The sequence below is a fragment of the Pimephales promelas genome, chromosome 1, assembly GCF_988280905.1.
Source record: "Pimephales promelas chromosome 1, fPimPro1.hap1.1, whole genome shotgun sequence".
Taxonomy (NCBI): Eukaryota; Metazoa; Chordata; class Actinopteri; order Cypriniformes; family Leuciscidae; genus Pimephales; species Pimephales promelas.
In genome coordinates this window covers 42674651-42700088 of record NC_142769.1, presented here as the reverse complement: position 1 = coordinate 42700088, position 25438 = coordinate 42674651, and the positions used below count along the sequence as shown (strand labels likewise).

Here is a 25438-nt window from a genome sequence, read left to right as displayed (position 1 = left end):
TTCCTTTAAAGTCCCACTGTGACATATTTCCAAGTGAAATGGAAAATTGAACAGTGGGCATTTTATTTTAGCACACCTCCTCTCCATCCCTCGCTCATAGCTCGTAGTATGATGGTTTTAGAGGAGGAGTTTTTATGGATATTCTACCCAAACCATTAAACTGACATCATCGGGGAAGGAACGACATTCCAGAGTGAAAGCATTTGATTTCAATTAAAGATTACTATGACAAAGAACTTTTTTTTCTGTGTATTAACTTTGCGCTAACGAATTAAATAAGGTCCATTTTGATTTCATGTCGACTTTAAAGGGATACTCCACTTTTTTTTGGAGATTCACTCCCCCAGAGTTAAACAGTTGGGTTTTACCGTTTTCGAATGTATTCAGCCATTTTTTTTATATTAAGAAGAATATCAGTAACTAGACAGTTTATGGTCTCATTGACTTCCATAGTATATTTTTTTCCTACTATGGAAGTCAATGAGACCAGAAACTGTCTGGTTACTGATTTTCTTCTAAATATCAGAAAATCGGCTGAATGGATTTTAAAACGGTGAAACTCAACAGTTTAACTCTGGGGGAGTGGTAAAATGAGCTTATTTCCAAAGAAAAGTGGAGTATTCCTTTAAAAGTGATTATGTTAAAATACTTTCTTAAAATAAGTAAGCCTTTTGTAATCTGATTCCCCTGAAAAGCATAAACAACGTGATCTAAACATTGCATCCCAACCAGAATTGCACGGCAACACTGGCTAAGCCAATGGCAATGGTTAAGAGGCGGAGCTATCAGTTTGTCAGATCAATGAGGAATGAAGGGTTGTGTTGATTCTGTCATTCTGACAGATGTTCATCCATGCTTGAATTTCATCAAATATTTACAGCGTTACTGATATGACAAATGACCTAAAAAACAGACAGATATTACAGTATGCAGAATTACGACACTGAATTCACTGGGTGACAGAACATCCTTATTTCTTTCTAAAACAAATGCTTGATTCCGCCACAAATCCAGTGGTTCTTTCTCTCTCACATAGCGCTTCCAAACACCATCAATCCCCCTTTCAGAGTCCCACTTGCTCTATTTCCTTCATTCCCTCCAAAATTCTTTCCCTCTTGACATGAAGACAAAACGCCACTTATATGGCTTGAAGCTTTGAAGGATAATTTGCTCTTTTTCAATTCCATTCATCACTATTTGTTTTTCTCCAATATCCCTGTCTGATATCTCCCTTTTTTTTTACCTCGTTTCAACCATCATGGTTTCCAAAGACGGCAGCATCCGACTAGAATTGCAATCAGACTCAATATTTCGCCGTTATATTGCAGATATTGCAATAACAGATGTATTAGAGCTGTTAGATTAATTTCTGTGAATAAATTAATTCAGAAACTCTGATTCAATGACTCATTTATATCACCTCTCAAACATGTAGACAGTTCAAGTCTCAGTGTGGCATTTTTCATTTATATAAATTTTATCATGAAAGCAAATACAATAGTCAACATTTGAAGTGGCTCAAAAAAGTTGGTATATTGTTCAACTGTTGACCACTGTATATACATTTAAGATCCATCAAGCCTAATTAATAATGACATTTGCCAAGCCAAGCATCATTATTATCATTGCTACTAGGGAATTTTTGCAAAGCCTTAAAAGTATTCACCAAACCTTTGGCACAAAACTCATTCAGCAACATTTCTGCTATGGAAATTAACATGTAAAATCAATTTGTGGAAGATAAAACAAAATCTGTGCAACCCCCCAGAACACCCTTGTGACCACAAACACACACCCCTCACGTTTACTTCAGGATATGACCTTGCTTCTGTCCACCAATATAAATATTGTTTCCTTTTCCGTAATGCCTTCCTGAATGCTATCGTTATACATCCATGCTTCCTCTGACAGTGATGGTGATCTTTTATTTAGAAATAAACTTTACAGACAAAGGGAAAGCGACAGACGTGCTTGCTTAGAAGATTAAGAGCTAAACAAAGCGGAGGGAAACTGGGCTGTGCCAAATCTGCCGACGTATGGAAACGTATCCCAGACTCCCAGTGTGACTGGACTGATCTAGAGACTGTTATGTAATAGGACACACACACACACACACAGATGTACGCACTCAGCCTGAGATCTCTCTCTTTCTCATCCTCTTCATCCTTGGATCCAGAGGACCAGCTCTTGGATAATGAATGAGAGGAATGTAGTGAACCGCACTGGAACGCTGTGTCCTTCAGATGACATCCTATTAAATGTTGTTTTTTTTATGGGAAGGAGGTAACCAATGTCAAAGTTTACTCCCTGAAAAGGTTCATTCACCAAAAAAAAATAACTGAACAGGAATCCTTCTTTAGTTACAATTCTGATTGCACTTTTTGGATGTTAAGGAAGCAACTATACTCAATTCCAGGGATTTCCAAACCAGGTCAGCGCAAACCTCTTGACCTAAAATATTTACATTATGTTAATTATGTTCACGATTAATGTCAGTTAATGGTCACATCATGACATACAGGCAACATTGTTATTGTCAACTAAAACTAAAACTATAAAAAGGCACACTATGCAAGATTTGGACCTTAATAGCCTTAATAGCCTTAAAGGGATACTCCGTTTTTTCATATTAAACTATGTTATTCCCTTAACTAAGACGAGTTGATGCATACCTCTGTGCACTCAATCGCTCTGGCCTGTGAGACACTTTGATAGCACTTAACTAGCCCAGTTCATTCAAAATGGGCCAAGCAAAGAAGCGACCAAACACCTCCACGTGTTCCCTATTTAAATACAGTTACAGGAGTAGTGTAACTCGACCTAGGACTGTGACACAAAATAAAACGTTGTGCTTTTATAAGCGTGTAAAGTGGATAACTACATTGTATGGCAGAATAAAGGCGGGCATACACTGTGCGATGTCTGTGCGATTTCAGCAAGGGTACCTACTCACACTGAACGAGTAAATCGCATGCGATGCAAAGCCAAAGTTCAGGATTTATGTGCTCACACTGTACGGTCCGATCGTCGAGCTGCGACTTCACTGCTCACACTATACGTGTAATATCTGCGATAACCCCCTGGATTGCGCCTATTTACGTGTATGTATCCAGAGATATTGTCAAAACAAGCATCTACTATCAGTATCAAGATGATTTAGTATTTTTCAATTTATGCATTTAATTATTAGTAGTATTATATTATCATTATTAGGGGAGGCGTATAGGCTAATTTTACTATTAAATTGATCCGCTATTATAATTAATTTGCCACGCAATATTTTCACAGCACATAACCAACGTGCTGTTAGGATAATAAAATATTAATCTTACTCCTCATTAAAAATTGTCTAAAACATTTAGGTCGATTACAATGAATTATATACATATAAAATAACTATTAACAGTCTATAATATGTCCGAACATCAATGACATCAATGAAAATTAAAAACAGGTTTATTTCAAAAACATTGTTTGACAAAATAATAAAAGAGGTGTTACATATCAGGTGGCTTGAAGACGGTGGGTAATATTATCCATTTTGCAACACGAACTGGAGGTAAGCAACAGTAATTTGTAGCTCGTTTTTATTTTAATTTTATTTTTGCTGCAGATGAAATGGTTAAACTTCTGTTTTTGCGCAGGCGCAGTGAGGGAAAAGACACTGAGTTTAGGGCAATCGGTTCGTAGCTTTGCTTCAACTGTGCGATATAGTCACGAGGAGCGACCAAAATTTCTGACATGCCAGAAATTCATCCGACCATCCGATTGTCGATCGTGAGAGGTTAATCGCCTCTCGTTTCTCCCAGTACACTGCACGACAAACGACGCATGACAAAGCTGAAAATCGGTCCGACACAAAATCGCACAGTGTATGCCCGCCTTAACACAGCAAGTGCTTGGGAGCACTTCAACAAAAGCACTGCAAAAAAAAAATAATAACTAGCTAATAAAAATAAAGTCACATAACTGTCACATTCTAGTCAAATGAAGATGAACCCTACTATTTCCTCCTTTGTGCCCATCAAAATGAGCAAACTCAGGAAATCCACAAACTATGCCAGACAAAGGAACAGAAGGAACTGAAGGGCTTATAAGATAACGAACTGAATACAGGTGTTGTCTAATTAATGAGTAACCAAGGAGACTAATTAGTGATGGGAAAATGAGAACAAAGGAACACTGGAGAACTACAGACCTCATGTTGACCCAACCCTTTTCAGCACTGCTTTCGTTCTACTGTCTTCCGGTCTGTATTTTCACAGTGATCTTGCCTATGTATGAATGAACGGCTCATTTTAAAATCTTCCCGGTCTACTGACATTTGTTAAGACATCTGCTTTAAACATTACAATCCTCGTGATAACTTTCGTTAACTTTACATTAAGTAAATCCACTTCAAAAGCTAATTACTCCTGGACAGCGGTGCCATAGAAATATACAGAGTGACCGCAAAAACGGAAGTTCAAGATGACGGCGCCCACGTTTCTCTGGTGCATAAGGTCTATAATGCCTTGTTCACACTACATGATTTTAAAATGTAGGGCTGAACTGTGCAGTTCACACTACATGACTTGCTCTCAGTGAAATCATGGGTGTTCAAGTTGTTTAGCTGTTCACACCACACAACACAACGTGATTGATCCACAACAGGAGGTAACTCACTACACGAGTTAACAACGCACTACATAGAGATACAACCACGATCGGATGATAAGAGCATATCATTTGTGACTCAATGAGAGCTGTTTCAGTACTATAATACGGTCTAAATCCTGAAAATAATCAAACAAATAACGAGTTGACAACAACACGATTCTATCTGGTCTAGAAACCATGTTTTGTAACGAAAAACCACGCAATAAAACGAACCAGAAATGACGCGAAACTGCAGAGAAGAACACAACACGCGAATATGGACGTCAGACAGAAACTAGTGCTGCACACTGTTTGCTCGACGATCTGCTCTGAGAAAAAAAAATACAAAAAAGAAAAAGTAAGATTTACCTGGTGTCCTCAACCCATGCGTTGCTATGATTGGCTGTACTCATGACATCACTGAGATTGAGTCGCGCGACTGCGCGAGATATCTAGCATGCTAGATATTTTTCTGAGCTCGGTGACCTGTCTGCGAGGTGTCTGCGAGCTGTCTTTGATGCGTTGTTGGCTCTTTCACACTAACTGATTGGCGAGCGTTAATCGTCCGCTAATCGCCCGCGATTTGCACGCGATAACACCCTGACTTGTCGGCGACTCAACGATTTGCAAATCGGGCTTAAATCGGGCTTAAAATCACGTAGTGTGAACTAGGCTTAAGGGGCTGTTTAGACTTTAAACTTTAACGTCTTGCACATGCGTATTACGCGTACAGTCTACTCTATAGTGTTTCATCGCCATCTAATGGCCTGGAAGCAAAATACAGCATTTTTTGTTCATTGTATTCGCGGATCCTTGGGGATCGATTTGACAATGATGTCGTCTATAGACTTCAAAAGGAAAACTTCTCAGTTTTAAGCAGGTTACACCACAGGGACAATGAAATCAAACTGAACAGTTACAATAACAAAATGGCTAAAACAAACAAATTAAAATGACAATATAAACACTGTATGCAGGTAAAGAAATCCGTATTTAATTTTATGCAACTTCATAGCATCGCTGGTGGGGGGGGGGGGTGTATAATGAAAATCTGACAATTAAATCACAAAACAAATTATTGTTAAATGAATGAAATAGTAATTCAAAATCGAAGTAAATAAAAGTAAATATTTTGAGTCAAAGAACTTCGGCTGAAAATTTTTTTTTGAAATCCCTAGTCTACAAGATCTACTTCAGATGCTTTTGGTTAACGCAGCCCTGGATTATATAAATCAGTGTATAGCTAAATCCCTCGGCTCGAAAGTTGCGATAAACAAGGGAAAGCTCATTAAACTGTGTAGAATAATGCTTTACTAAATTTGCAATGCAGGGACATTGTGTTGACATGTTAGTTGTTAGTCAGAAAAGTAATTGGACTGAATCTCACACAGCCACCGCAAGTTGCATTAAAGGATACAAGTAGATTTCAGACAGCTTTTCCTCACAGCACCTGAATAATCACTGTCTCTCCACCTCCCACTGTCTGTCTGTTTGTACCTCACCACTCGTGCTTTCTTTCACGTCAATTTAATGTGTCAGTAAAGCTACTACTCGAGGTATTCATTTCTCGTTTACTCTGTCTCTGAATGAAATATTAATAGGACCCTTGACAACAGGACTGGAAACAACCATTAACACGCAATTACCCAGAGACGTGATGTGTACAAACTACAAGGTCAACCTGCCTCTGTGTTTTCCTTTCAGTCTCTCGCGCTCATCTGTCGTCTTTGTCTTTCAGCGTCTGACCTAGACAGGCAGGTTTATCTCAACCACTGATGACTGGAACAACTGCACCTTAAACCACAGCGGTGTCTGTAGATTTATAGGGGCGCTGAGGGCTGGAAGAAGGTTTTGTGATAAGGGCTTTATGATACTTTGGAGGTCTGTCAGTCACCTTGCAAAGGGGCTTTCGCACCGGGCAGTGACTAGCCAGTGCGGCCCCCAGAGAACCACATTTTCCCCTAGGGCAATTTTCCTAGTAGCATTCAAACTGCCAGCAGGAACTCTGAATGGATGTAAACCGGCCGATGTAATTTAAGCCCGGCATTCAACAACTGAAGGATGGAGGACGACTGTGTTTTTGTTGTGTTGTGGGTTTCGTGATAGTAGAAATGGAATGTAGACATATACGTTATGCGACTGAAAGAGAAAAAAAGAGGGCTAAGAGATGAAATCTCACAACTTACAGTGCTATATTTCATCAAGGCTGAGAAAACAGAACGGCACAGACAATGGTGACATAACATTAGCTTTCTGTATGCTTATATCTTATCGCTGTTTTCCCTGTCCATGGAGCTAGTTCGTGAAGTAAATGTAAACTCTGTTTACACGGTTTTTAAAAAATCCCGGGCGCCAGTGTTTTATATGGCATGTGTTCAATTGACATCCACTTTCCCAGAGACTATTTATATAGAGACATGCCACTTCCTCAATCCTTAAAGTTGCGATCTGAAGTAGTGTAAGCAGATCGCAAATCTCGCGCATGCGTCGTGGAAATCTAAGGAAGTCTCGTTTCTGGCCTACAAGGAAGAAAAGAAATAGTTGAATAAACTCGTTATTTTTGTTTGTTTTTTCGCACAAAAAGTATTCGCGTCGCTTGATAAACATATAGTTGAGCCACGGTAGTCACTTGGGATATTTAAACATTTTCTTCATTGACTTTCTGGGCCGTCAAGAGGCAGTCCCTTAGGCAGCCAATGTGGTAGTTATACAGCTCTCAAATTTAATCAAAAATATCTTCATTTGTGTTCCGAAGACGAACGAAGGTCTTACGGGGTTGGTACAGCATGGGGGTGAGTAATTAATGACTTAATTTTCATTTTTGGGTGAACTAACCCTTTAGCCTCGCGAGAGCTGACATCTTGTAGCAGAACTTCACTTGCGTTAGCATTCCCATTGATTCCCATTCATTTTGGCGTCACTTTGACAGGGAATAACTTTACATCTGAGGTGTTTGAAGACCCCATTTGTCCTTTATTTATTTCTAAAGAAACACGACAATGTATAAAATGCTCCATTACCCTGTAGCTTATGTTATGGCCCCGTAGAAGCAGTTTTAGTGAAAGTAGGCTAACGATTGCGTCATACCCACACGACGAGAAGAAGCTCGCGCGCAATCGGGGAAACGTGGAGGCAAAATTACATAATAATTAATCAGAATACCTAGCAAAAGTTTCTCCTGCTCCTAGCTCATGGACAGCTCCTATTCGCACTGTCCGCCTCTGCAAGTTTTGGAAGGGAATGATTCAGACTTCTCATTAAGACCCACTATAAGACAGACGGGTTGCTCTCGTCACATCTACGTCGTCAAGCTCTGTTTGAGTCTGCGCATCAGGGACGGAAGTGCTAAAAAAAAAAAAAATCGCCAAAAACGGGCTTCTCAATGGAGTTCCAGTGAGATAGCTCTGTCCACTTCTTATACTGTCTATGACTGGACCTTGAACCGTTTGGTGCCCAGTGAAGTCCATTATATGGAGAAAAATGTTGAAATGTTTTCCTCAAACACCTTAATTTCTTTTTGACTGAAGAAAGAAAGACATGGACATCCTGGATGATATGGGGGTGAGTAAATTATCAGCAAAAGTTTTTTTTTTTAAAGTTTAAGATGATGAATTCAATTGTTATGTAGGATCTTTTCAAAACTAAGAGTAATACTAATAAATAAAAGCTTCCTTCTTTTTCTTTAACAAATAAAAATAAAAATACAGGGCCAATCCATAAATATTAAGATAGACACAAGAGATTAGCAACAATATGAGTGTTAACATGAATTTAGTGTGTTTTCTGTGTTTTAATCAATTTCACCACTTTATTGGTCCGTAAAACAACTGTAAAATGATGAGAACAGCATTACAGTTCAAATACTACCCCCAGAACCATTTTTGTGCGCTTAATTTTGCTTTTAAGGGATGATTAAAGGACAATTAATAATCAGAAAATATTTGTAAGCGAACTGTACCAACACTATTGGATGAAAAGACAATAACTTGAACTGAACTGAGCAAAAAACAAATTACACTATTGTTTGTCTTCTGTAAAGGTCTTTGAATCCTCCAAAAATTGTCCTAATTTACTTCCATTTTAAGTCCCCCATTGTAACCTGTATTTTGCTGCTTAATTTTTTTAATGAAAACAATTCAACATTATTATTATTATTTTTTTTTTTTTTTGAGGTAATGCTGTCGATTGCACTTGAACCGGGAAAAAAAAATCAGTTAATCTATCTCTCAAATAGGCCGGAAACAGAAGCTGGGTCTGGTGATCAAAGAAGGGTTAACAGAGCTCTCACATTGGCAACTTTCATTAAACTCCTATATTCTCAAGAAATTGAAAAATTCTGAAATTCATACAGGATGCATCATGCTCTAAATGCAGGCGCGTCATCTGATCCCACACTGGCCATCAGTGATCATTGACGCGAGCTAAAAGCATTGCAAATTCACAATGTCACTCCAATCTAAGGGGAAGTGATTGGCGAGCCTCCAAATGCACCTGTACATCCGTTGCATTTCTCCACGTTCTCCCTGCTCCGTCCAGAGGTGTCCTTCGCCAACCCCTCCAGCATCCGCTTTGCGGCCCGCCAGTTGACCTTCTCACTGTGTTTGTCTTATCATACCGCTGCTACAACATCAGAACATGCCAGGAATGTCAATGACATTAAGATCCTATCCAGGAAACGACCCCGCAATATGTCAAAGCTCTTCTGCTATCAGCGTCTGAAACAACTGTTGTTATCGCCAACAAACTTCAAACAATGTGTACTTGGGTTGAGTGTTCTTGAAAGGGGTTCTAAAAACATCACTTTCTGTGGTGAATTAGTCACGTGTGAGGATGCAGAGACAGACGGGATGGCTTAAGGGGTGTGAAATTATCTGATGTGATTGAAATCTTGCCTCTGTCAAAGATTAACCCTTGTCAGTGTCTTATATACATTCTTATCAATCATCATGTAGCAGCACTGCAAACCCACCACTGGGCCGGTCTCTGAAACCAATGGGAATCCTTGAGCTGTCAGTTTGATCTTCAGCGGTCCTTAAAACCGTCATCGTGGTCGTGAAACCGACATCCCGTTCCCCTAGTCAGCGTTTTCCATGTCAAATACCAGCATGTCTTCTTTTTAGAAGTGTCTACTTTCTCTTTTAAGGCAAGACACTAAATGCAAAAATGGGGCTTTTATGCACTGGTCAATTTTGAGATTTTTGGGTATTTGGCTTTTCATAACGTGTTTTTATTTATTTTTTCACTTTAAAGATAACCTATTAAAGGGATATGTTTTGATATGTTTTAGGTTACCTCAAGGGCATCCAAGATGTAGGTGTCTTTGTTTCCACAGTATTTTCAATTTTGACATTTTTCGGGTCAAACCATTGTTGTCTGTCAGTCATGTAATGCAGGTTTAGGGGGTCCACGTCAAAGAGAAGTCATAATTAAACATGATTTAATGACTCGTAAATTAGGGCTGGGTAATAAATATCGATTTCTCGATATTAATCGATTCTTAATCTTACGAACCGATGTCGATTCTTAAATCTCAAGCTACAAATATATAGCTACAAAACAGTTAATTATTACCTTCATATTTGGCTAATGAAGCCTAGTAGGCTACAACTAGACTCCCATACTTTACAGCATTAGTTAAGAGATTTGATTTCCTTGAGAACATTTGCAATTTATTGTAACTGATATCCAAAATAATCAATATTGAATCGAAATCGAATCGAATTGCAAGCTTGTGAATCAAAATCGAATCGAATTGGGAAATTGTGTCAATACCCAGCCCCATCGTAAATATAAGTACACATTGATGGCCTAAGACACGAAACGAGCGGTTTGTGTGAGAAAACGAACCGTATTTATATCATTTTTTCGTCGTGTAACCACAGTCATGTCCAAATGATCTGAATCAGTTGTCCAATGTCCAACTGAATCATGTTCAACGTTCCGCCGGAAGTGATCGCTTGCGCGTGTACGTCACTTATTGTTTACACAGAGATTTCGTAAGTTTTACCATTATTTTTCACATATTTTTACATTGTTGCAGCACCTCTGTTCCCATTAGTCAGCAGTGGTCTTGGAAGCACCTCCTTCTGAAAAAATGCAGTCTGCTGCTTTGATTGGTCAGATGGAGTGTGTTGTGATTGGCCAACCATTTTTCAAGCTTGTTTCGAGAGTTTCAAAACACTAACGCAATATGGATATGCCTTGGGCAAGAATTATTTAACAAGGTAATATGATATGTACGATTCCGCAAGAAAACTCAAGACTACAATGGAAGCGTTTCAGTGAGTTCAGAGACAGTGCTTACTGATATATCCAATAACTCCCTTTGGAATGACTTTGCTTTGTAACTTTGCAGACATTTTTCATGCTCAAACAACATAATTATATACTAAAGAAAGTTGAAAATGTAAAAAAGCATAATAGGTCCTCTCAAGTGTTTTATTTTTATATAAATGTTTTTAGAGTGGTTTGTCAATATATAATTTGCCTGATTTCAGAGAGGCTGCTCACTGCAGAGCCAATCGGTAAAGCTTGACATCATTTGGCTCTACAGTGAGAACCACTTGTGATTTTATACAACATCTTAATTCTTAAAAATATGGGGAACTTTAAAACATAACACTAAAAAATGTTTGCAATTCCTAATGTAATCAAGCTGAGGAAGTATGGTGATACATATTAGTTACATTTTTCATCCCCCCCAAAATTTCTTTCCTCGAAAAGCGTTTCTTCGACTGGATATTCTCAAATCCGTGCTTACAAAATCTGCTTTTGTCTAGTACAGCATGAAATCTCTGGCAATACATTCAGCAGGAGATTCCCAGCTGAATTCACATAAAGACGAGCTAAAGCTGATTACATCCACAACGCTAATAAAACTTCTAATAAAATTAACATGCCTTACAAAATATTACCACAGTAATGCTTATAGCTGTTACTTACTACAGTTATTTTTACTATGATAAAACTGTGGGAACATGATATTATCTACAACTACCTACCCACCCCCACCCCCACCTTACAATGTGGCCATGATTGACAATCAAAACAAAAAATATGATCATAATTAATTTTTAAACATTAATTAAATTTACATATTAATATATTCTGTTATATTATACAGTATATTTCAGAACATACATAATAATATGTTGTGAACAGTAGCTAAAGTCAGATAATTATAAATATTATTTATGTTTTTTGTTAGTTTGTTGTTTTGTTTTTCAAAAGAAAAGTTGCAAAAGCAAAGTCATTGCAGATCCAGGTTGTATGTTTCTGATTAATGACCCTTGCTCAAGAAACATAAGTTGAATGTCAAGACAAACGCACTGCTGAAATACAGCTACCGCTGCTGTTACAGGCAAACAGGTTTGAATAACGATTCGTTGGCCGAACAACCATTACTTATAAAAGTAATTGGATCAAACATAAAAAATCAAGTATTCATAACTTTTCAACGTTTACTTAACATATATAGTGTGTGTAACACAAAAATATAAGTTACTAGGTGCACTTAAATGTATGTATAAATAAAATGAAAAATACATAAGGCATGTCAACTTGCGTCAAAATTAAGTAAATCTAGCATATCATTTTAAGTACTATATGAGCCACGTGATATGCAATTTCCCGTGATGCCTATCCAGACAAAAATTAAGCCATTTTATTTCACAGCACATGTGAAGACGTTGAGAAGAGGTAAGCTTATTTTTTGTTCTTAGGCCTACACATGATCATTTATTGCATTTTTGGTCAAGAAATGTACTTTTAACTGAATTTCAGAATTGCTACAAATTTTGCATCAACAATTAGAAACGTGTTATTTACGAATGTAAACGTTTGTAGTCTACATGTTAATGAATGAAATAAGTGTTTTGCACGCGAGTATTTGAAGAGTATATTGTGTTTTTTCACAATATATGACCATGATGTTGGCTTATGCATTAATGGTGTGTTCACACAGAACGTGAATTTAATTATTTGCGATAGCAGATTACATTCATAGTCAATGCAAAGACGCGAAGACGCGTCATTCGCGCCGGGCGTCGCGAATTGGGTGACTCGTTTGCCGCGAACGTCTTCCTCGGTAGAAGAATTTGAACTTGAGCGGGCTGCGGAAGATTCAAGCATCTAACTAGACGCGACGTGTTTGACGCGTTCGGTTACCAATTCGGACGGCGGTTTCTCCCCCACGGATAGCCTAGATTATAGGCCTACTTTATTAGCGAGTTGTTTATGGATAAAACAAATGTACCTTGCATTACAAATTCCCATATTCTCTATATATACATGGATCGCGGGGAAGGGGGCTTTGGGCACGGGTTAGCCTTTTGGTAACGTTAACATAAATATTACATTCAAAAACACATTGCCTACAGCTCCGTGTGCACAATTTATAATTAAATAATGGCAATCTTGATTCTAGCACAATATTATTCCTAAATGACAGCGACAATTCAGTAAATTAAACCTTCAAAATTATTATCAAAATAAGTAAAAACCCTTTAAACAAAAGTTTAGCTTCAAATAAAGATTGTAGATCTTTACTATTTTCCAGTAAAATGTTTTTGAAGAGATTCGTTCAAAACCTCTGGACAAAAGTCATTAATTAACTTCTATTTTGTTTAAATTAATAGATATTAATAGACTAATTTTTATATTTATATATAGGCATTTAATAATGGACTAATTTGTTACATTTAATTGTTTTTTATTGATTTTTGAAAAAAATAAATATATAGGCCTATATATCTTCTGCCCACCAAGCCTTCATTTCTTTGATCCAAGAAAAAACTGTAATATTGTGACTATTATTATTATTATTATTATTTTAAAAACTATTTTCTATTTTAATATATTTTAAGATGCAATTTAAAAGTTTTGGGTAAAAAATAAATAATAAAGTGAAATGCTTTATTGTGTGTGATTTGCAAGTTTGATTTATTTTAAGACATGTAAGCTGAAGATCTAAAATAAGTTAAAATGGTTGGTTCAACTGATTTAATTGTCTTATTTTTATATATAAATGAGCTTAAATGTTAAGTAAACAGAACTAAGATTTGTTTTGATCTCACATGGCCTGCACTGTGTTGGATTTACTTAAAAGATATATGCACCATTTTTGCGTCATACTTTTTAAGTAATCCGTAATCATTTAATTAAGTAAATTTTTAACTTGGAATAATTTTACATAAAATAAACTTAAATATTTTAGTTCACGTGACATTCTTTACTTAAAAATATATGTAACGTGATGCATACATTTTTAAGTAAAGAATGTTGCGTGAACTCAAATAATTAAGTACATATAACAAAGATTTTCTTGTTAATTTTAAGTAAAATTATTCCAAGTTGGGATTACTTAAAAAGTATGATGCAAAAATGGTGCATATATATTTTAAGTAAATCCAACACATCATTTTTTAGAGTGTACAAAATACCTTCTGTTGTGCATGTAGCAAGTCTGAATCATTCACTCACATGAGATCAGATCAACCAATAGCAAACCAAAACCTTAACCATCCAATTAATTCTCCATGGACAAAATCATGTCCCGCCCTACATTTTTTCTTGTTCGAGAAGCTGTTCTTGGATATATAATAGGAAAGAACAGACTATCGTGCAGACTTTAAGATTTGGGTGGGACAAAATGACAAAAACCATAAAATGTGGACACGGGGTCACTGAAAGAACCATGTCAAACGTACGATCCATTTACAAATCAGACTTCACTATGCTCATTGCTCACATATTAAACAGTTAAAGGGATAGTTCACCCACAAATAAAAATTCTGTTATTAATTTGTTCCAAACCTGTTAAACTTTCGTTCATCTTCAGAACACAAATGAAGAACTTTTGACGAAATCTGCGAGCTTTCTGTCCCTCCATAGACAGCTACGCAACTACTACTTTGATGCTTCAAAAAGTTAATAAAGAGATCGTAAAACTAATCCAATGCGAATTGAGCGGTTTAGTCCAAATATTTAGAAGAGACACGATCGCTTTATATGATGAACGGATTGAATTTAGGCTTTTATTCACATATACACATTCATCAACTCACACAGTTGTGGTAAACAGAAGCTCAAACATGTTTGCTTTACTTGCGAGAACCAATAAGGTTAATTCTTGTGTTAAGCTTTGTAGTCAATTAACATCCATTAGTTCAATGACGCAGATTAAGATCACTTCATAAATGTAACTTCGTCTGTCCATGTAATTTTCAAACGATTTATTTATAAATGACCAGAAAATAACCGCTCCACTTCGCATTATCCAATGATATTTGAAGGTGTTGTGCCAGATGACGATTGGTCGGTATATTATGACAAACAGGCTTCAATGAATTATATAATATTTTAAAATATAGCCTATGATATGGATTTTTAATTGAATCGGCACACAACCTTTTATTATTGAAAAAAAAAAAGTTTAAAAATTGTTTGGTTTATTTTTTCCCTGCCGTCAAGCCATGGCCTACTACAGTCTTAAGGTGTTGGAACGCATGAGGGTGAGTAATTAATGACAGAATTTTCATTTTTGATCGAATTATCCATTTAATTGAAAAGAATCGACTCAAAAGAGTGATTCATTCACAAATCTGGCATGGCTTAGTAGCTTTGATTCTAAACAGCCAACAGAAAAGGTGGGACACACATGATTTACTGTAAAGGCAAACACTTTGTATACCTCTATACAGTAACAGCTATCGTCAGACAAGAAGTAAATCAATACGATTTTATGAAATTGGCTTGTTAATCTGTCCCTCCAATTGGTTTGCCTATATGTCGCCGAATGGGTTACCCAGCAATGAACACAGGTACCATGTTGAGGGAAAATATAACTATATGGTGTTGAGGAGGGAACAATCAGTCACCATGGTTTAATAAAAAAAAAAAAACCCAACATTTTTAATGCAGAAAACATTTCTCACAGTAAGTTTAAGTCAATTGCTATATTGTCAAATAAGTCTACTAAATAAGTCTAACAAAAGCCATGTTGTAAGTCACAAGGCTTTTCAGTCAAATTAAACAGTAAAAGCAAGTAATGGAACAAACTACTCATGAAACAGCAACCATAATTAAAAATTGCCCCTCAAATATTCCCAATTCCATCACAAGCAGTTCCTGACAAACATTAAAAATTCCTGCAGTTTCCACTATTGTAGTGGATCCAAACCTTTCATGAGCTGAACTTGACCTGAAATGAAGTACAAATACAATTATTGTGTATGTGTCTGATATTTGTTTATGTTTTTTACATGTTTACAGGGGACCAGTGTCTGAGATAAATATTACAAAAAACTCTTGCATCATCTAAATGTCCTGAACACCGACCCTGGATATCTTGGAGCCTATGGGAAAGACTATACTGGAACTGTTCGAAAAATCCACAAGAAATTCCCAAGGGTAGCCTACTCGAGCCCATTTAGCCTTCCGGGTTGGTCTACAAATTGACGTCATGACTGAATTGGTGTATAGCCATAAATTAAAATACGTTCCTGACATTCAAGGGTTAATCATAGGCTTTTTATTTATTTATATCTCAACTGGCATCTCGCATCACAAATGATTGCCTTCTTATTTGACGTCTTGCAACACGCTTATTTTTCCTGCCACAGTAGTCTCTCTCCACACAAAACTCAGTCTGTACACAAATAACAATTGACCATCGTAATTTTCCCACCTGACAAATCTCGTGGCGCGCAACAGGAGGGGGCAGAGGCCAAAGCATGTCAGTGTCCCTTCGTCCTCCTAATGACCCATCCTCACTTTTTCTATATTATACGAAAAAGTGAGCAAAATTCTTGTGATACATGTTTGGCATGATACAATGAACAAGACGAGCACACGCACACTCGGAACAATAAACGCACGCGCAGATATCCTATCATGTGGTGATGAGAGATGATGACCTTGCGCGTGCATGGATGACAACTCCCTCAAAGGCGCCAAGGTAAATGTATTTACCTTCACGGTACAACACAACAACAGGTGCTATATGTGTCCAAACGCGAACAAATGTATATAGAGAAACCTGGTTGCACCTGTTTGCACGTTCGGCAACTGACAGTTTGCAGTTAAGGGCAAATTAAAGCGAAATTCATTCGGAATGGCACGGTACTGACCCGTACACGAGCGGTACCGGGTGCCGCCACATCGTCTGCCGTTCAAGGGCGGGCATTCTGACTGAAAACAAACGAGCGGAATCCACCAAAGTATCTCACCTTTTCCCTCCTCGTCCTCCCGATTCAGGTGCATGGCTGTTCGCCTTTGGCACGCCAACAAACGCTTGTTTCTTGCCCAAGTCCCCTCCAAGAAAAAGTCGAATCCAAAATGTGCTCTCGAGCTTCCAATGGGCGAGTGACCATGGAGCACCGCGCTCGCGCGTTCACTCTCTCTCTCTCTCCTTCCCAGCTTATTTCTTTCTTTCACTCACTTGTTTTTCTTTCCCAGTCCCCTCATTCGGCTGATTCTGGAGATGGCAGAGAGAATGTTTGAAGGAAGAGAGATGAGGGCAAGGAGTGGTGAGTTGCGCGTCCGTGTGACCGCCAGCTGATGGCACGAGCTCTAAAATCTCAGTTTGTGTGGATGAAGTCGAGTAAATTGGGACGTGTCAATCGCCTTGAGCAGCGTTAAAATACCTCTGAAAACTGCTCTCTGGCTTATTTTATGATTATATGTTGAAAATGCCACAAAAACTGGTTAAGCCCGAGCCATTTAAATGCCAAAAGTAACCGTGTTCTGATAAAATGGGGAAATCTATTATATCTATAAAAGAAAACAGGGAATCTGTACAGTAAAATGTGATTAAATTGTGATTAAATGGGTTATATTTATTTTCTAATGTGGCTTGGCAGTATGTTTTGCACATAGCTAAATGAATGTAGTTGAATATAAATCTGATTTAGATAAATCATAAATATCTCTTAAAAGTCATCAAGATAAAATGGGACAGCAGCTGAATAAACGGTTCCCATCAGCCAATCAGATCAATTCATACATCAAGCACGATTGAAAATGTTTCCAATAATTTACAATGATTGGATATTGAATAAAGAAATATATGACCCTCCCAATTTTATCTGATATCTTAATATTTGCGATTCAACCACATGCACAGCTGAAGAGTAAATTATTTTGTGACGGTTATGGCATAGAAATTTACTTGGGGGTGTTTTGTAATATCATTTAAGTGATGTCTCGTCATTATTTTGCTGCTTATTGGTTTTCTAATATGATTTTAGCATTTAATCATCTAACCTTGTACACTTGCCCTCTCAATCTCTCAAATGAATTCTTCATACTTTCAGCTTATCTATAGAAGTTAATGAACTTCTTGACATTTGATGAAGTGTGTTCTTGTGTGAATGTTGTAAATACACATATACCTTTGACCTGAATATATATTTTTAACTTTGACATGACATTTGTGCATTTGGTTACTATCCAAAGTAACTTACATTACCAGGCTTATAGTTCTTCACCATGTTATACTTTTCAGTTGGGCCACTCGCTGTTTTGTGTTCATCCATGATCTCACTTTTTTATATTTCAAGCTTACTGTTTAACCATATTTTATGACCCTTTTCAGGATTTTTGTGCATGTGAAGTTTGAGTCTTGATCTCAGTGTGGACTCTTTTCATATCTGTCAGTTTTATTTAGCTGACTCAAGAATGAATCTTGTTTCACTATGGCAACATTTACCTCTTAATCTTACAAAAGGACCTGTAAGTCATCTCTTCTCTGACAATATCACTCATATGAGATCCACCAATAGAAAACCACAACCATCCAATCAATTTCCAATGGACAAAATCAAGTCCCACCCTACATTTTTTCTTTCTTTCTTTCACTCGTATATATGTTGCAATAGAATGGTGCAGGTGTGAAGTCACTTTGGCCAAAACGCGGACACGAGTTAGCATTTTAGCTCTTCCGGTTCCATCATCCTGAAGTCGATGGGTTTTTTAAATGGGATTTTGGTTAAATGGTGAACAAGCTCAAGACACTTTCACGTTTTATTCTAGAACATAAAACACATTGGTATTACCCCACTCGTGATTATTCAAGCTATTAAGTGTCTTATAGGCGGTTGCTTACAGATGGCTAAATGGGATTGAGAGAACGTCATCATCCGAAAAGATAAGCTCAGCTCGGCTTTTACAGCCTCGTTATGCTCATAATTGTGCTCTTAAAAACTATTCTAACACAAAGTTTCTTGGAAAATGTTTTAGATAAAAAAAACTAAAAGAGTTGTCGGAAGCTTAGCGATTGTGATTGGATTGTTTATAGCCGAGTTTTTTTTTCCTTCTTGCGACTGCATTTTGGCTTTATATTCATAAAAAATTGTGAAAATGATCTTGATTGGACAAAAATTTGTAAGCATCATAAACTTGATCACAGAGCTTTTTTTAGTGATAATCCAAGAGCCTATATGGAAAAAGCCTATTGGGTTTTGTCAAGATGCTAACTGCTGATTGGCTTACAAAGCGACGTCATTCCTGCACCACACTTTACGGAAGAAAATACAATTGCAGCTTTCATTTCATAATGACATAATGAAAAATTTGTATTGCTCTATGACCCTTATACTACAAGAAATATGTCTCTCGTCTCGAGTCATGCTTTAGTTTATAACCCTCTGAACAGGCATATTAAAAACACAGTCAAAATATATATATTTTTGTTGCTTTTATTCAATGGAAACATCATTATATAAATGACAATGTTCAATTCAAATGTGCATTTGTTAATATTAATAATCTGAATTAACCATTCTGAATTGGCCAAATAATATAGTTCATAAGCAACTACTAATATAAATTGTGCTATCACTAATATAAATGACTCTTATTCCAATATAAGAGTTTATCTGCACTTTGTAGTGCTTTGAGAATGTTGTACATGGTTTGACAGAGTCAGTTTTACAATGCCAAAATAAAGCGAGATTTCTTTAACTTGAAAGCCTATCAATTTGGTCTTCGCTGTGTGTGATTAGCCAGTGTTTTGCCATTCCCGCAAGCTATTTAGCATCTGTATTAGATGGATGATTGACAGCTGCTTATGCTAATTATACCTTCTGATGTGCTGATGACAACATTACCTGCAGCCGAGTGCCATCATACTCACTGTGCCTCCTAAACACTGGGAGATGTCTCTTTTTATGAAATCACTCAGTCTCATCTTGAAAGCACACTACAGTGTGTGTCACCTGAAACAATCTGTTTTCCCAGCTGGTAAAACGGCACAACAAACTAATTGACTCTCAGCTCACGGCTGCAGGTTCAGATTCTCCAATGAAACCCAGTGATACTGACGCCCCCTAGAGGACCTTCACTAGAGTTGCATTATAATTCTAAACAGTGAGGGAACAGCAGCCATGCTGCAGTCAGTCAGAGAATAAACAGACCGTGTTTTTATATAAAGGTACCGTTTAAAGAAATGTGTTTCAAAACAGAATGATCTAGAACAAATTCAAGAGAGCTTTAGACAAAGCACATATTGATTATTAAACATGTATCATTGAGATACTATTATAGTTTTTATTAATATTTAGAATTAGTTTTTATTTATGCATTTTCTCAGTTTAGGATTTAGTAACCTAAATTTGTTGTCAATTTGATTCGATTTTTATATTTTTTATATAGTTTTCATTCATTTTTATTTCAGTTATTTTATATTTTGCTGCTTTATAGGAACTAGCTGAAATAAAATCAGTTTAAGATTTTCTATTCTATTTTATTTTAGTGCAATTTTGTTTAAATCAAATTTTTATTTGTATTTCAAATTAAAAAAATGTTTATGGTTTTAGTTTTATAACCCTTACACAATTACAGAATATTTTGTGGGGATGTCTCACTAAATTATACATATATAATAAGTATATCACAAAAACTTGTTTTAAATCTATTTGTTTAAAGAGTATTTCAGATAGTTGATGTTTTATAGAATTTTTTTTATAATTTGCACATTGCATTTACTGTATAAACTAATTGACTTCTTTTAGCCGCTTTATCATCAGATTCCCTTTCTATTCTAAACTGTAAGTACAGAATTGTGGAATATCCTACTCTGCTTTCAGAAACTGGCCGGTGAATGCATAATGCCTTAGTAAACTGGACTCAGACATACCTTAAAGCATTTCTACCTGCCAAGGCAGTGTTTTTTCTGGTTTCAGACACAGTCTGTCTAGATCAGTGGAATCTAAATCTAATAATTTATGTGGATTCTGTGCAAAAAGACTCAATAAGAGAACGTTGAGCGGCCTTGAGTATCTCTATGTCCTTGTGAATAATGTATTTACCCCCCGACCAAGGAAAAGCATTCATATGTATTTCAGAAACTCCCACTGCAACCTGAGAACCATCATTTCCATGATGTTGAGTCTGTACTGTAAACACTGTTACTCCGTAGAGATCAGTTAGAGTAAATTGTGCATTGCATTCTATGAATTTCTGTATTTTCAAGGTGGGATTATTATCGTTAACTAAAAGTAGAAATGACAAAAAAAAACAAAAAAACAAAAAAAACAAATAAATAATATAGCTGCGAGCAGCGATTGCGGGCCCAAGCCGGTGGCACCGCAACCCTGATGCCTTAGGTTACCCAAAGGCACCGGGATGGTGGTACCGCCGGCTTTGGCCCTTTATCGCTGCTCACAGCTATATTTATATTTAATATAAAGCCGGTGGCACCGCCACCTTGGTGCCTTTAGGTTTATTCTGTACGATGTGTAAAAACGTAACCCCCGCTTTGACTATCAAAAAGAAGTGTATTGTAGAGCTTGCATCAATGCGGACTCGATGCGCTGTGCGCTGTAACTCCATGTGGCTTTAAGCGCATCATTCTCCACTCGGGATGCGCATAAGCGTTTTGTGCCACACTGTACTGAGCCTTCCATATCATAATGCAGTGACGCAATGACAGATTATTAATTGCCTTTCTTGTTCTGTTCCATCTATTATATGTTGATAATAGATAGGACAGAGCACTAAAAACCTCAAACAAAGCACTAAAAACTTAAGCTGTTTGCTGTGTAGTCTGAGAATGAGCTGTTTGATTTGCACCCTCTTCCTCTTCACTGTCCTCCATAAAAACCAGCTATCCAGGTCCATGTTGTTCTAGAAAGTTTGTATGTTGCTGCCTCAATTAACATCTCTGCTATACATTTAGCATAGTAAAACATGGCTATATCTAAAATAATTTATCTTTTTGATTTTTGTCATCTTGTTTTTCATGAATATTTTACAACAATACAAAGAGCAATGTGTATTTTCCATTAATATAGTTTGTAATGGCTTTTTTTGTCATAGATTATAATCATATATTTTTTGGATTTGTTATTTATCTTTATAATGAAGTTGTCTGTATTAAGTAGATTGTGTTTAACACACAAGAGTGATTTATTAGTTCAACACATAGTTATAGAAATTCTACTTAATCAAAAAAAACCCTGCACTTTATACACACACACACACACATGTAAATAAAAATACCAAAAAAAAAACATCAAATGTGTTTTTAGTCAGAGTATTATTTTATACAGAAACAAATATTTGTAATTCAGATAAGAATGAAGTTAGTGTTTTAAAATCTTAAGGAAAACAAATATATTGAAATATAGCACATGAATTTTAAATTCATTCAACTTCAATTACAAATACAATCTTACTTTTATTTAAAGCAAACTATACATTTAAAAGATGGGGGTTATATGCCTATTTTGTCATTTAAAAATATTGTTATGCAAATTGTTATGCAAAAAGACAAGGACTTAGAGACAAGGACTTGTAGGAAAAATCACAGCCAGCCACACACACACACACATAAACACAGACAACAGCCCTCCCCTCCCCACACAGACACACACACACACAGAGAGAGAGAGAGAGAGAATCGCAGGGGAAATAAATCCATTCAAACTACAATATCTGACTTTCTGTTGCTCAGAGCGAATGACTTTAAATTGGAAAGTTGATCGGCTTGACGAGAACAATATACGTGGTAAGTTTTGTAACTGTAGGTAAATTGAGCAAAGTTATAACACACTTTATGTGTCCTTTTTTAGTCATAAAATTCATTTCCTCGCCACGGCCAGACCGTTCGAGATATCAAAAATCCGTCCGGAATTGAGCATCCTCAATGTCTTGACTTCATGCACACCGAGTTTGGTTGTGACTGGTAAACACATGCATTGTGATTTGATGTATTTCTCCTAGGACAATTATTCAAACAACCCATAATTCATAATTCATAAATAACTTCCATTTGAACTGTCATAAAACTTAGAGCACGAAAGTTGTTTGGCCTGATGTGATCTATAATTGTACCGAGTTTCATATTAATTCATGCAAGTGTGTTTGATTTATGGTCAAATGTTCGAATCCCAGTCCAGGGGGCGCTGTCGAGCCGCCCTGCCACGCCCGGTTACCAGCTTCAGCCCGGCCCTGATGGCCATGGGTTCTGACCCGTGTGCAAAGTTTCAAGAGTTTTCAAGGATGTTAAGGCCCCCGAAAATGCCAGAGAAGTCGCACACAGCAAATAAAAGGGTTAAAATTAACCTGACAGGCGCCCCTCCTCTCACTCACACAGAGGGACACTGAGAGACTGGCAAAATTCTGAGATTTTCTCTACATTCAAACAAACATATCTGACTTTCTGTGGGTCCTAGCTAATGAGTGTCAATTAGAAAGTTGTCCGGCTCGAGGAGTACAATATACATACCGATTTTTGTAACTGTAGATAAAACTAACAACCCCAGTTTTGTCAAAAGGTGGTGCTACTGAGCCCTCACCACGCCCGTTTCTGCAACTTTGCACATGTCTACTGGCTAATAAATGTGATGTGTCTGTCGAGTTTCATGCAATTTAAAGCATGCTAAGGGTCTCAAAAGCATCCTAAAAGAATGGTAAAGTTTGATGCGTCGCCACGGCAACAGTTTCAAAGATATCAAGAATCCATTCACAGGTCTACATCTGCCCTATGTTTACATTATACAGATGAAGTTTGAAGCAAATCGGGTAAAAATAAAAGGGTGATTTCAAAGCATTTTGAAAGTGACACACTTCCTGCTGCCAGTTGGTGGCGCTATAACTTTGACTCACAATAGTCACATCCATGTGATCGTCCTCTTACAGCAAACACACTGCTGAAGTTTCATCAAGATCAGTTAATGTATGCTGAAGTTATAACACACTTCCTGTTTCACGTTTCTCGCCATGATTTCATTTCCTCGCCACGGACAAACCGTTCGAGATATCAAAAATCCCCTCGCAAACTTTCATCCTCAATGTCTTGACTTCACGCTGACCGAGTTTCGTCGAATTTGGATCAAAGCTCTAGGAGGAGTATTTCAAATACCATTGCGAGCGTTTTACAAACAAACCTCAATAGCCGACTTCCTGTTGGGCTGGGGTAAAAAGTAAGAGCGCGAGGTATAGATGAAACGATGAGATCAACATGTGTACCGAGTTTCATATTATTACATGCAAGCGTGTTTGAGTTATGGACCGAGTGTTCGGACCCCGTTCCAGGGGGCGCTGATGAGCCCCCCTGCCACGCCCAGGTACCAGCTTCAGCCCGGCTCTGATGGCCGCGGGTTCTAACCCGTGTGCAAAGTTTCAAGAGTTTTTGAGCATGTTAAGGGCTCCAAAAGTGCCAAAAAGGTAGTAAAATAATAATACTAAAGAAAAAATATAGCTGCGAGCAGCGATGGCGGGCCCAAGCCGGTGGCACCGCAACCCCGGTTCCTTTAGTTACCTAAAGGCACCCGGGTGGCGGTGCCGAAGGCTTTGGCCCTTTCATGATTAAATGTTAAAACGGCTTGCCATACTCTGTCATTTCGACTAGTCAAAATTATGTTACAGATGTCTTAAATGATAATACAAACTATCCAAAATGTAATTAGGACTAGACAGAAAGACGTTGTTGATATCTACAATGTTAATTCCGGATAGGCAAACTTAGCTTTTAAATGTTAAAAGGGCTTGCCATACAAGGACGTAGGCTCAGAGAGAGGCTCACCATATTCAAACCAAAATATCGGACTTCCTCTTGGTCCGAGCTAATGACTATGTAATAGAAAGTTGTCCGGCTTGAGGAGTAAAATGTATATACCGATTTTTGTAACTGTAGATAAAACTAACAACCCCACTTTTGTCAAAAGGTGGCGCTATTTAGTCCTTGCACCATGCCCGTTTCTGAAACTTTGCACGTCTACTGGCTAATAAATGTGATGTATCTGTTGAGTTTCAAGCAATTTCAATTTCAATTTGACTGTTGAAAAGAAGTGCGCCGATTAGATACTCGGGATCGGTATCGGCTCTGACACTGCCATCTTTGACGAGGCTGATTCAAATTCTATATTGTGCATATACTATTCTATGTAAGGCACAAAGGCACAAAAACTTTCTAAAGTACCATAAAGTTTTTGTGTACTGTATTATAAGTGTTCTGAAGCTATTATGTGATATAGAAATTAATATTTAAGTCATTAAATTCAAGAACACATAAACTTTTCCCTCTCTGCGCCTGTCAGTCATTCTCCATTCAGCATTCAAACAGCACGTCACATTCGGTTACAGTCAATGATGAAACGATCTTCAAGATGATTCAATGTTAATCCTATTATACTGGATCTTTAAGATAAAGGTCTAAAGGTCTATATTTTCGAATGAAGAAACTTTTTCTTGCTGGACTTTATTGCTGTAACTTAATCGTGTTACTTTCTACCGGGTGTCGGACGCTGTCGGTTAGATCACAACACTAGAGTCAGAGCACTATAATTGTTCTTCACGC

At 37.2% G+C, this 25438-nt stretch overlaps 1 protein-coding gene across 2 annotated transcripts in view; it reads right to left on the bottom strand.

Moving 5' to 3' along the window:
* syt7b (synaptotagmin VIIb) overlaps window positions 1-16992 on the bottom strand; it is a 120628-nt gene extending 103636 nt beyond the window's left edge. For both annotated transcript variants that reach the window (XM_039659083.2, XM_039659084.2), the window contains exon 1: window positions 16866-16992. In XM_039659083.2, coding sequence (XP_039515017.2) covers window positions 16866-16899 — 34 coding nt within the window. In that variant the 5' untranslated portion in view covers window positions 16900-16992. The remainder of the gene's footprint in view (window positions 1-16865) is intronic.
* Window positions 16993-25438: the final 8446 nt, after the last annotated feature.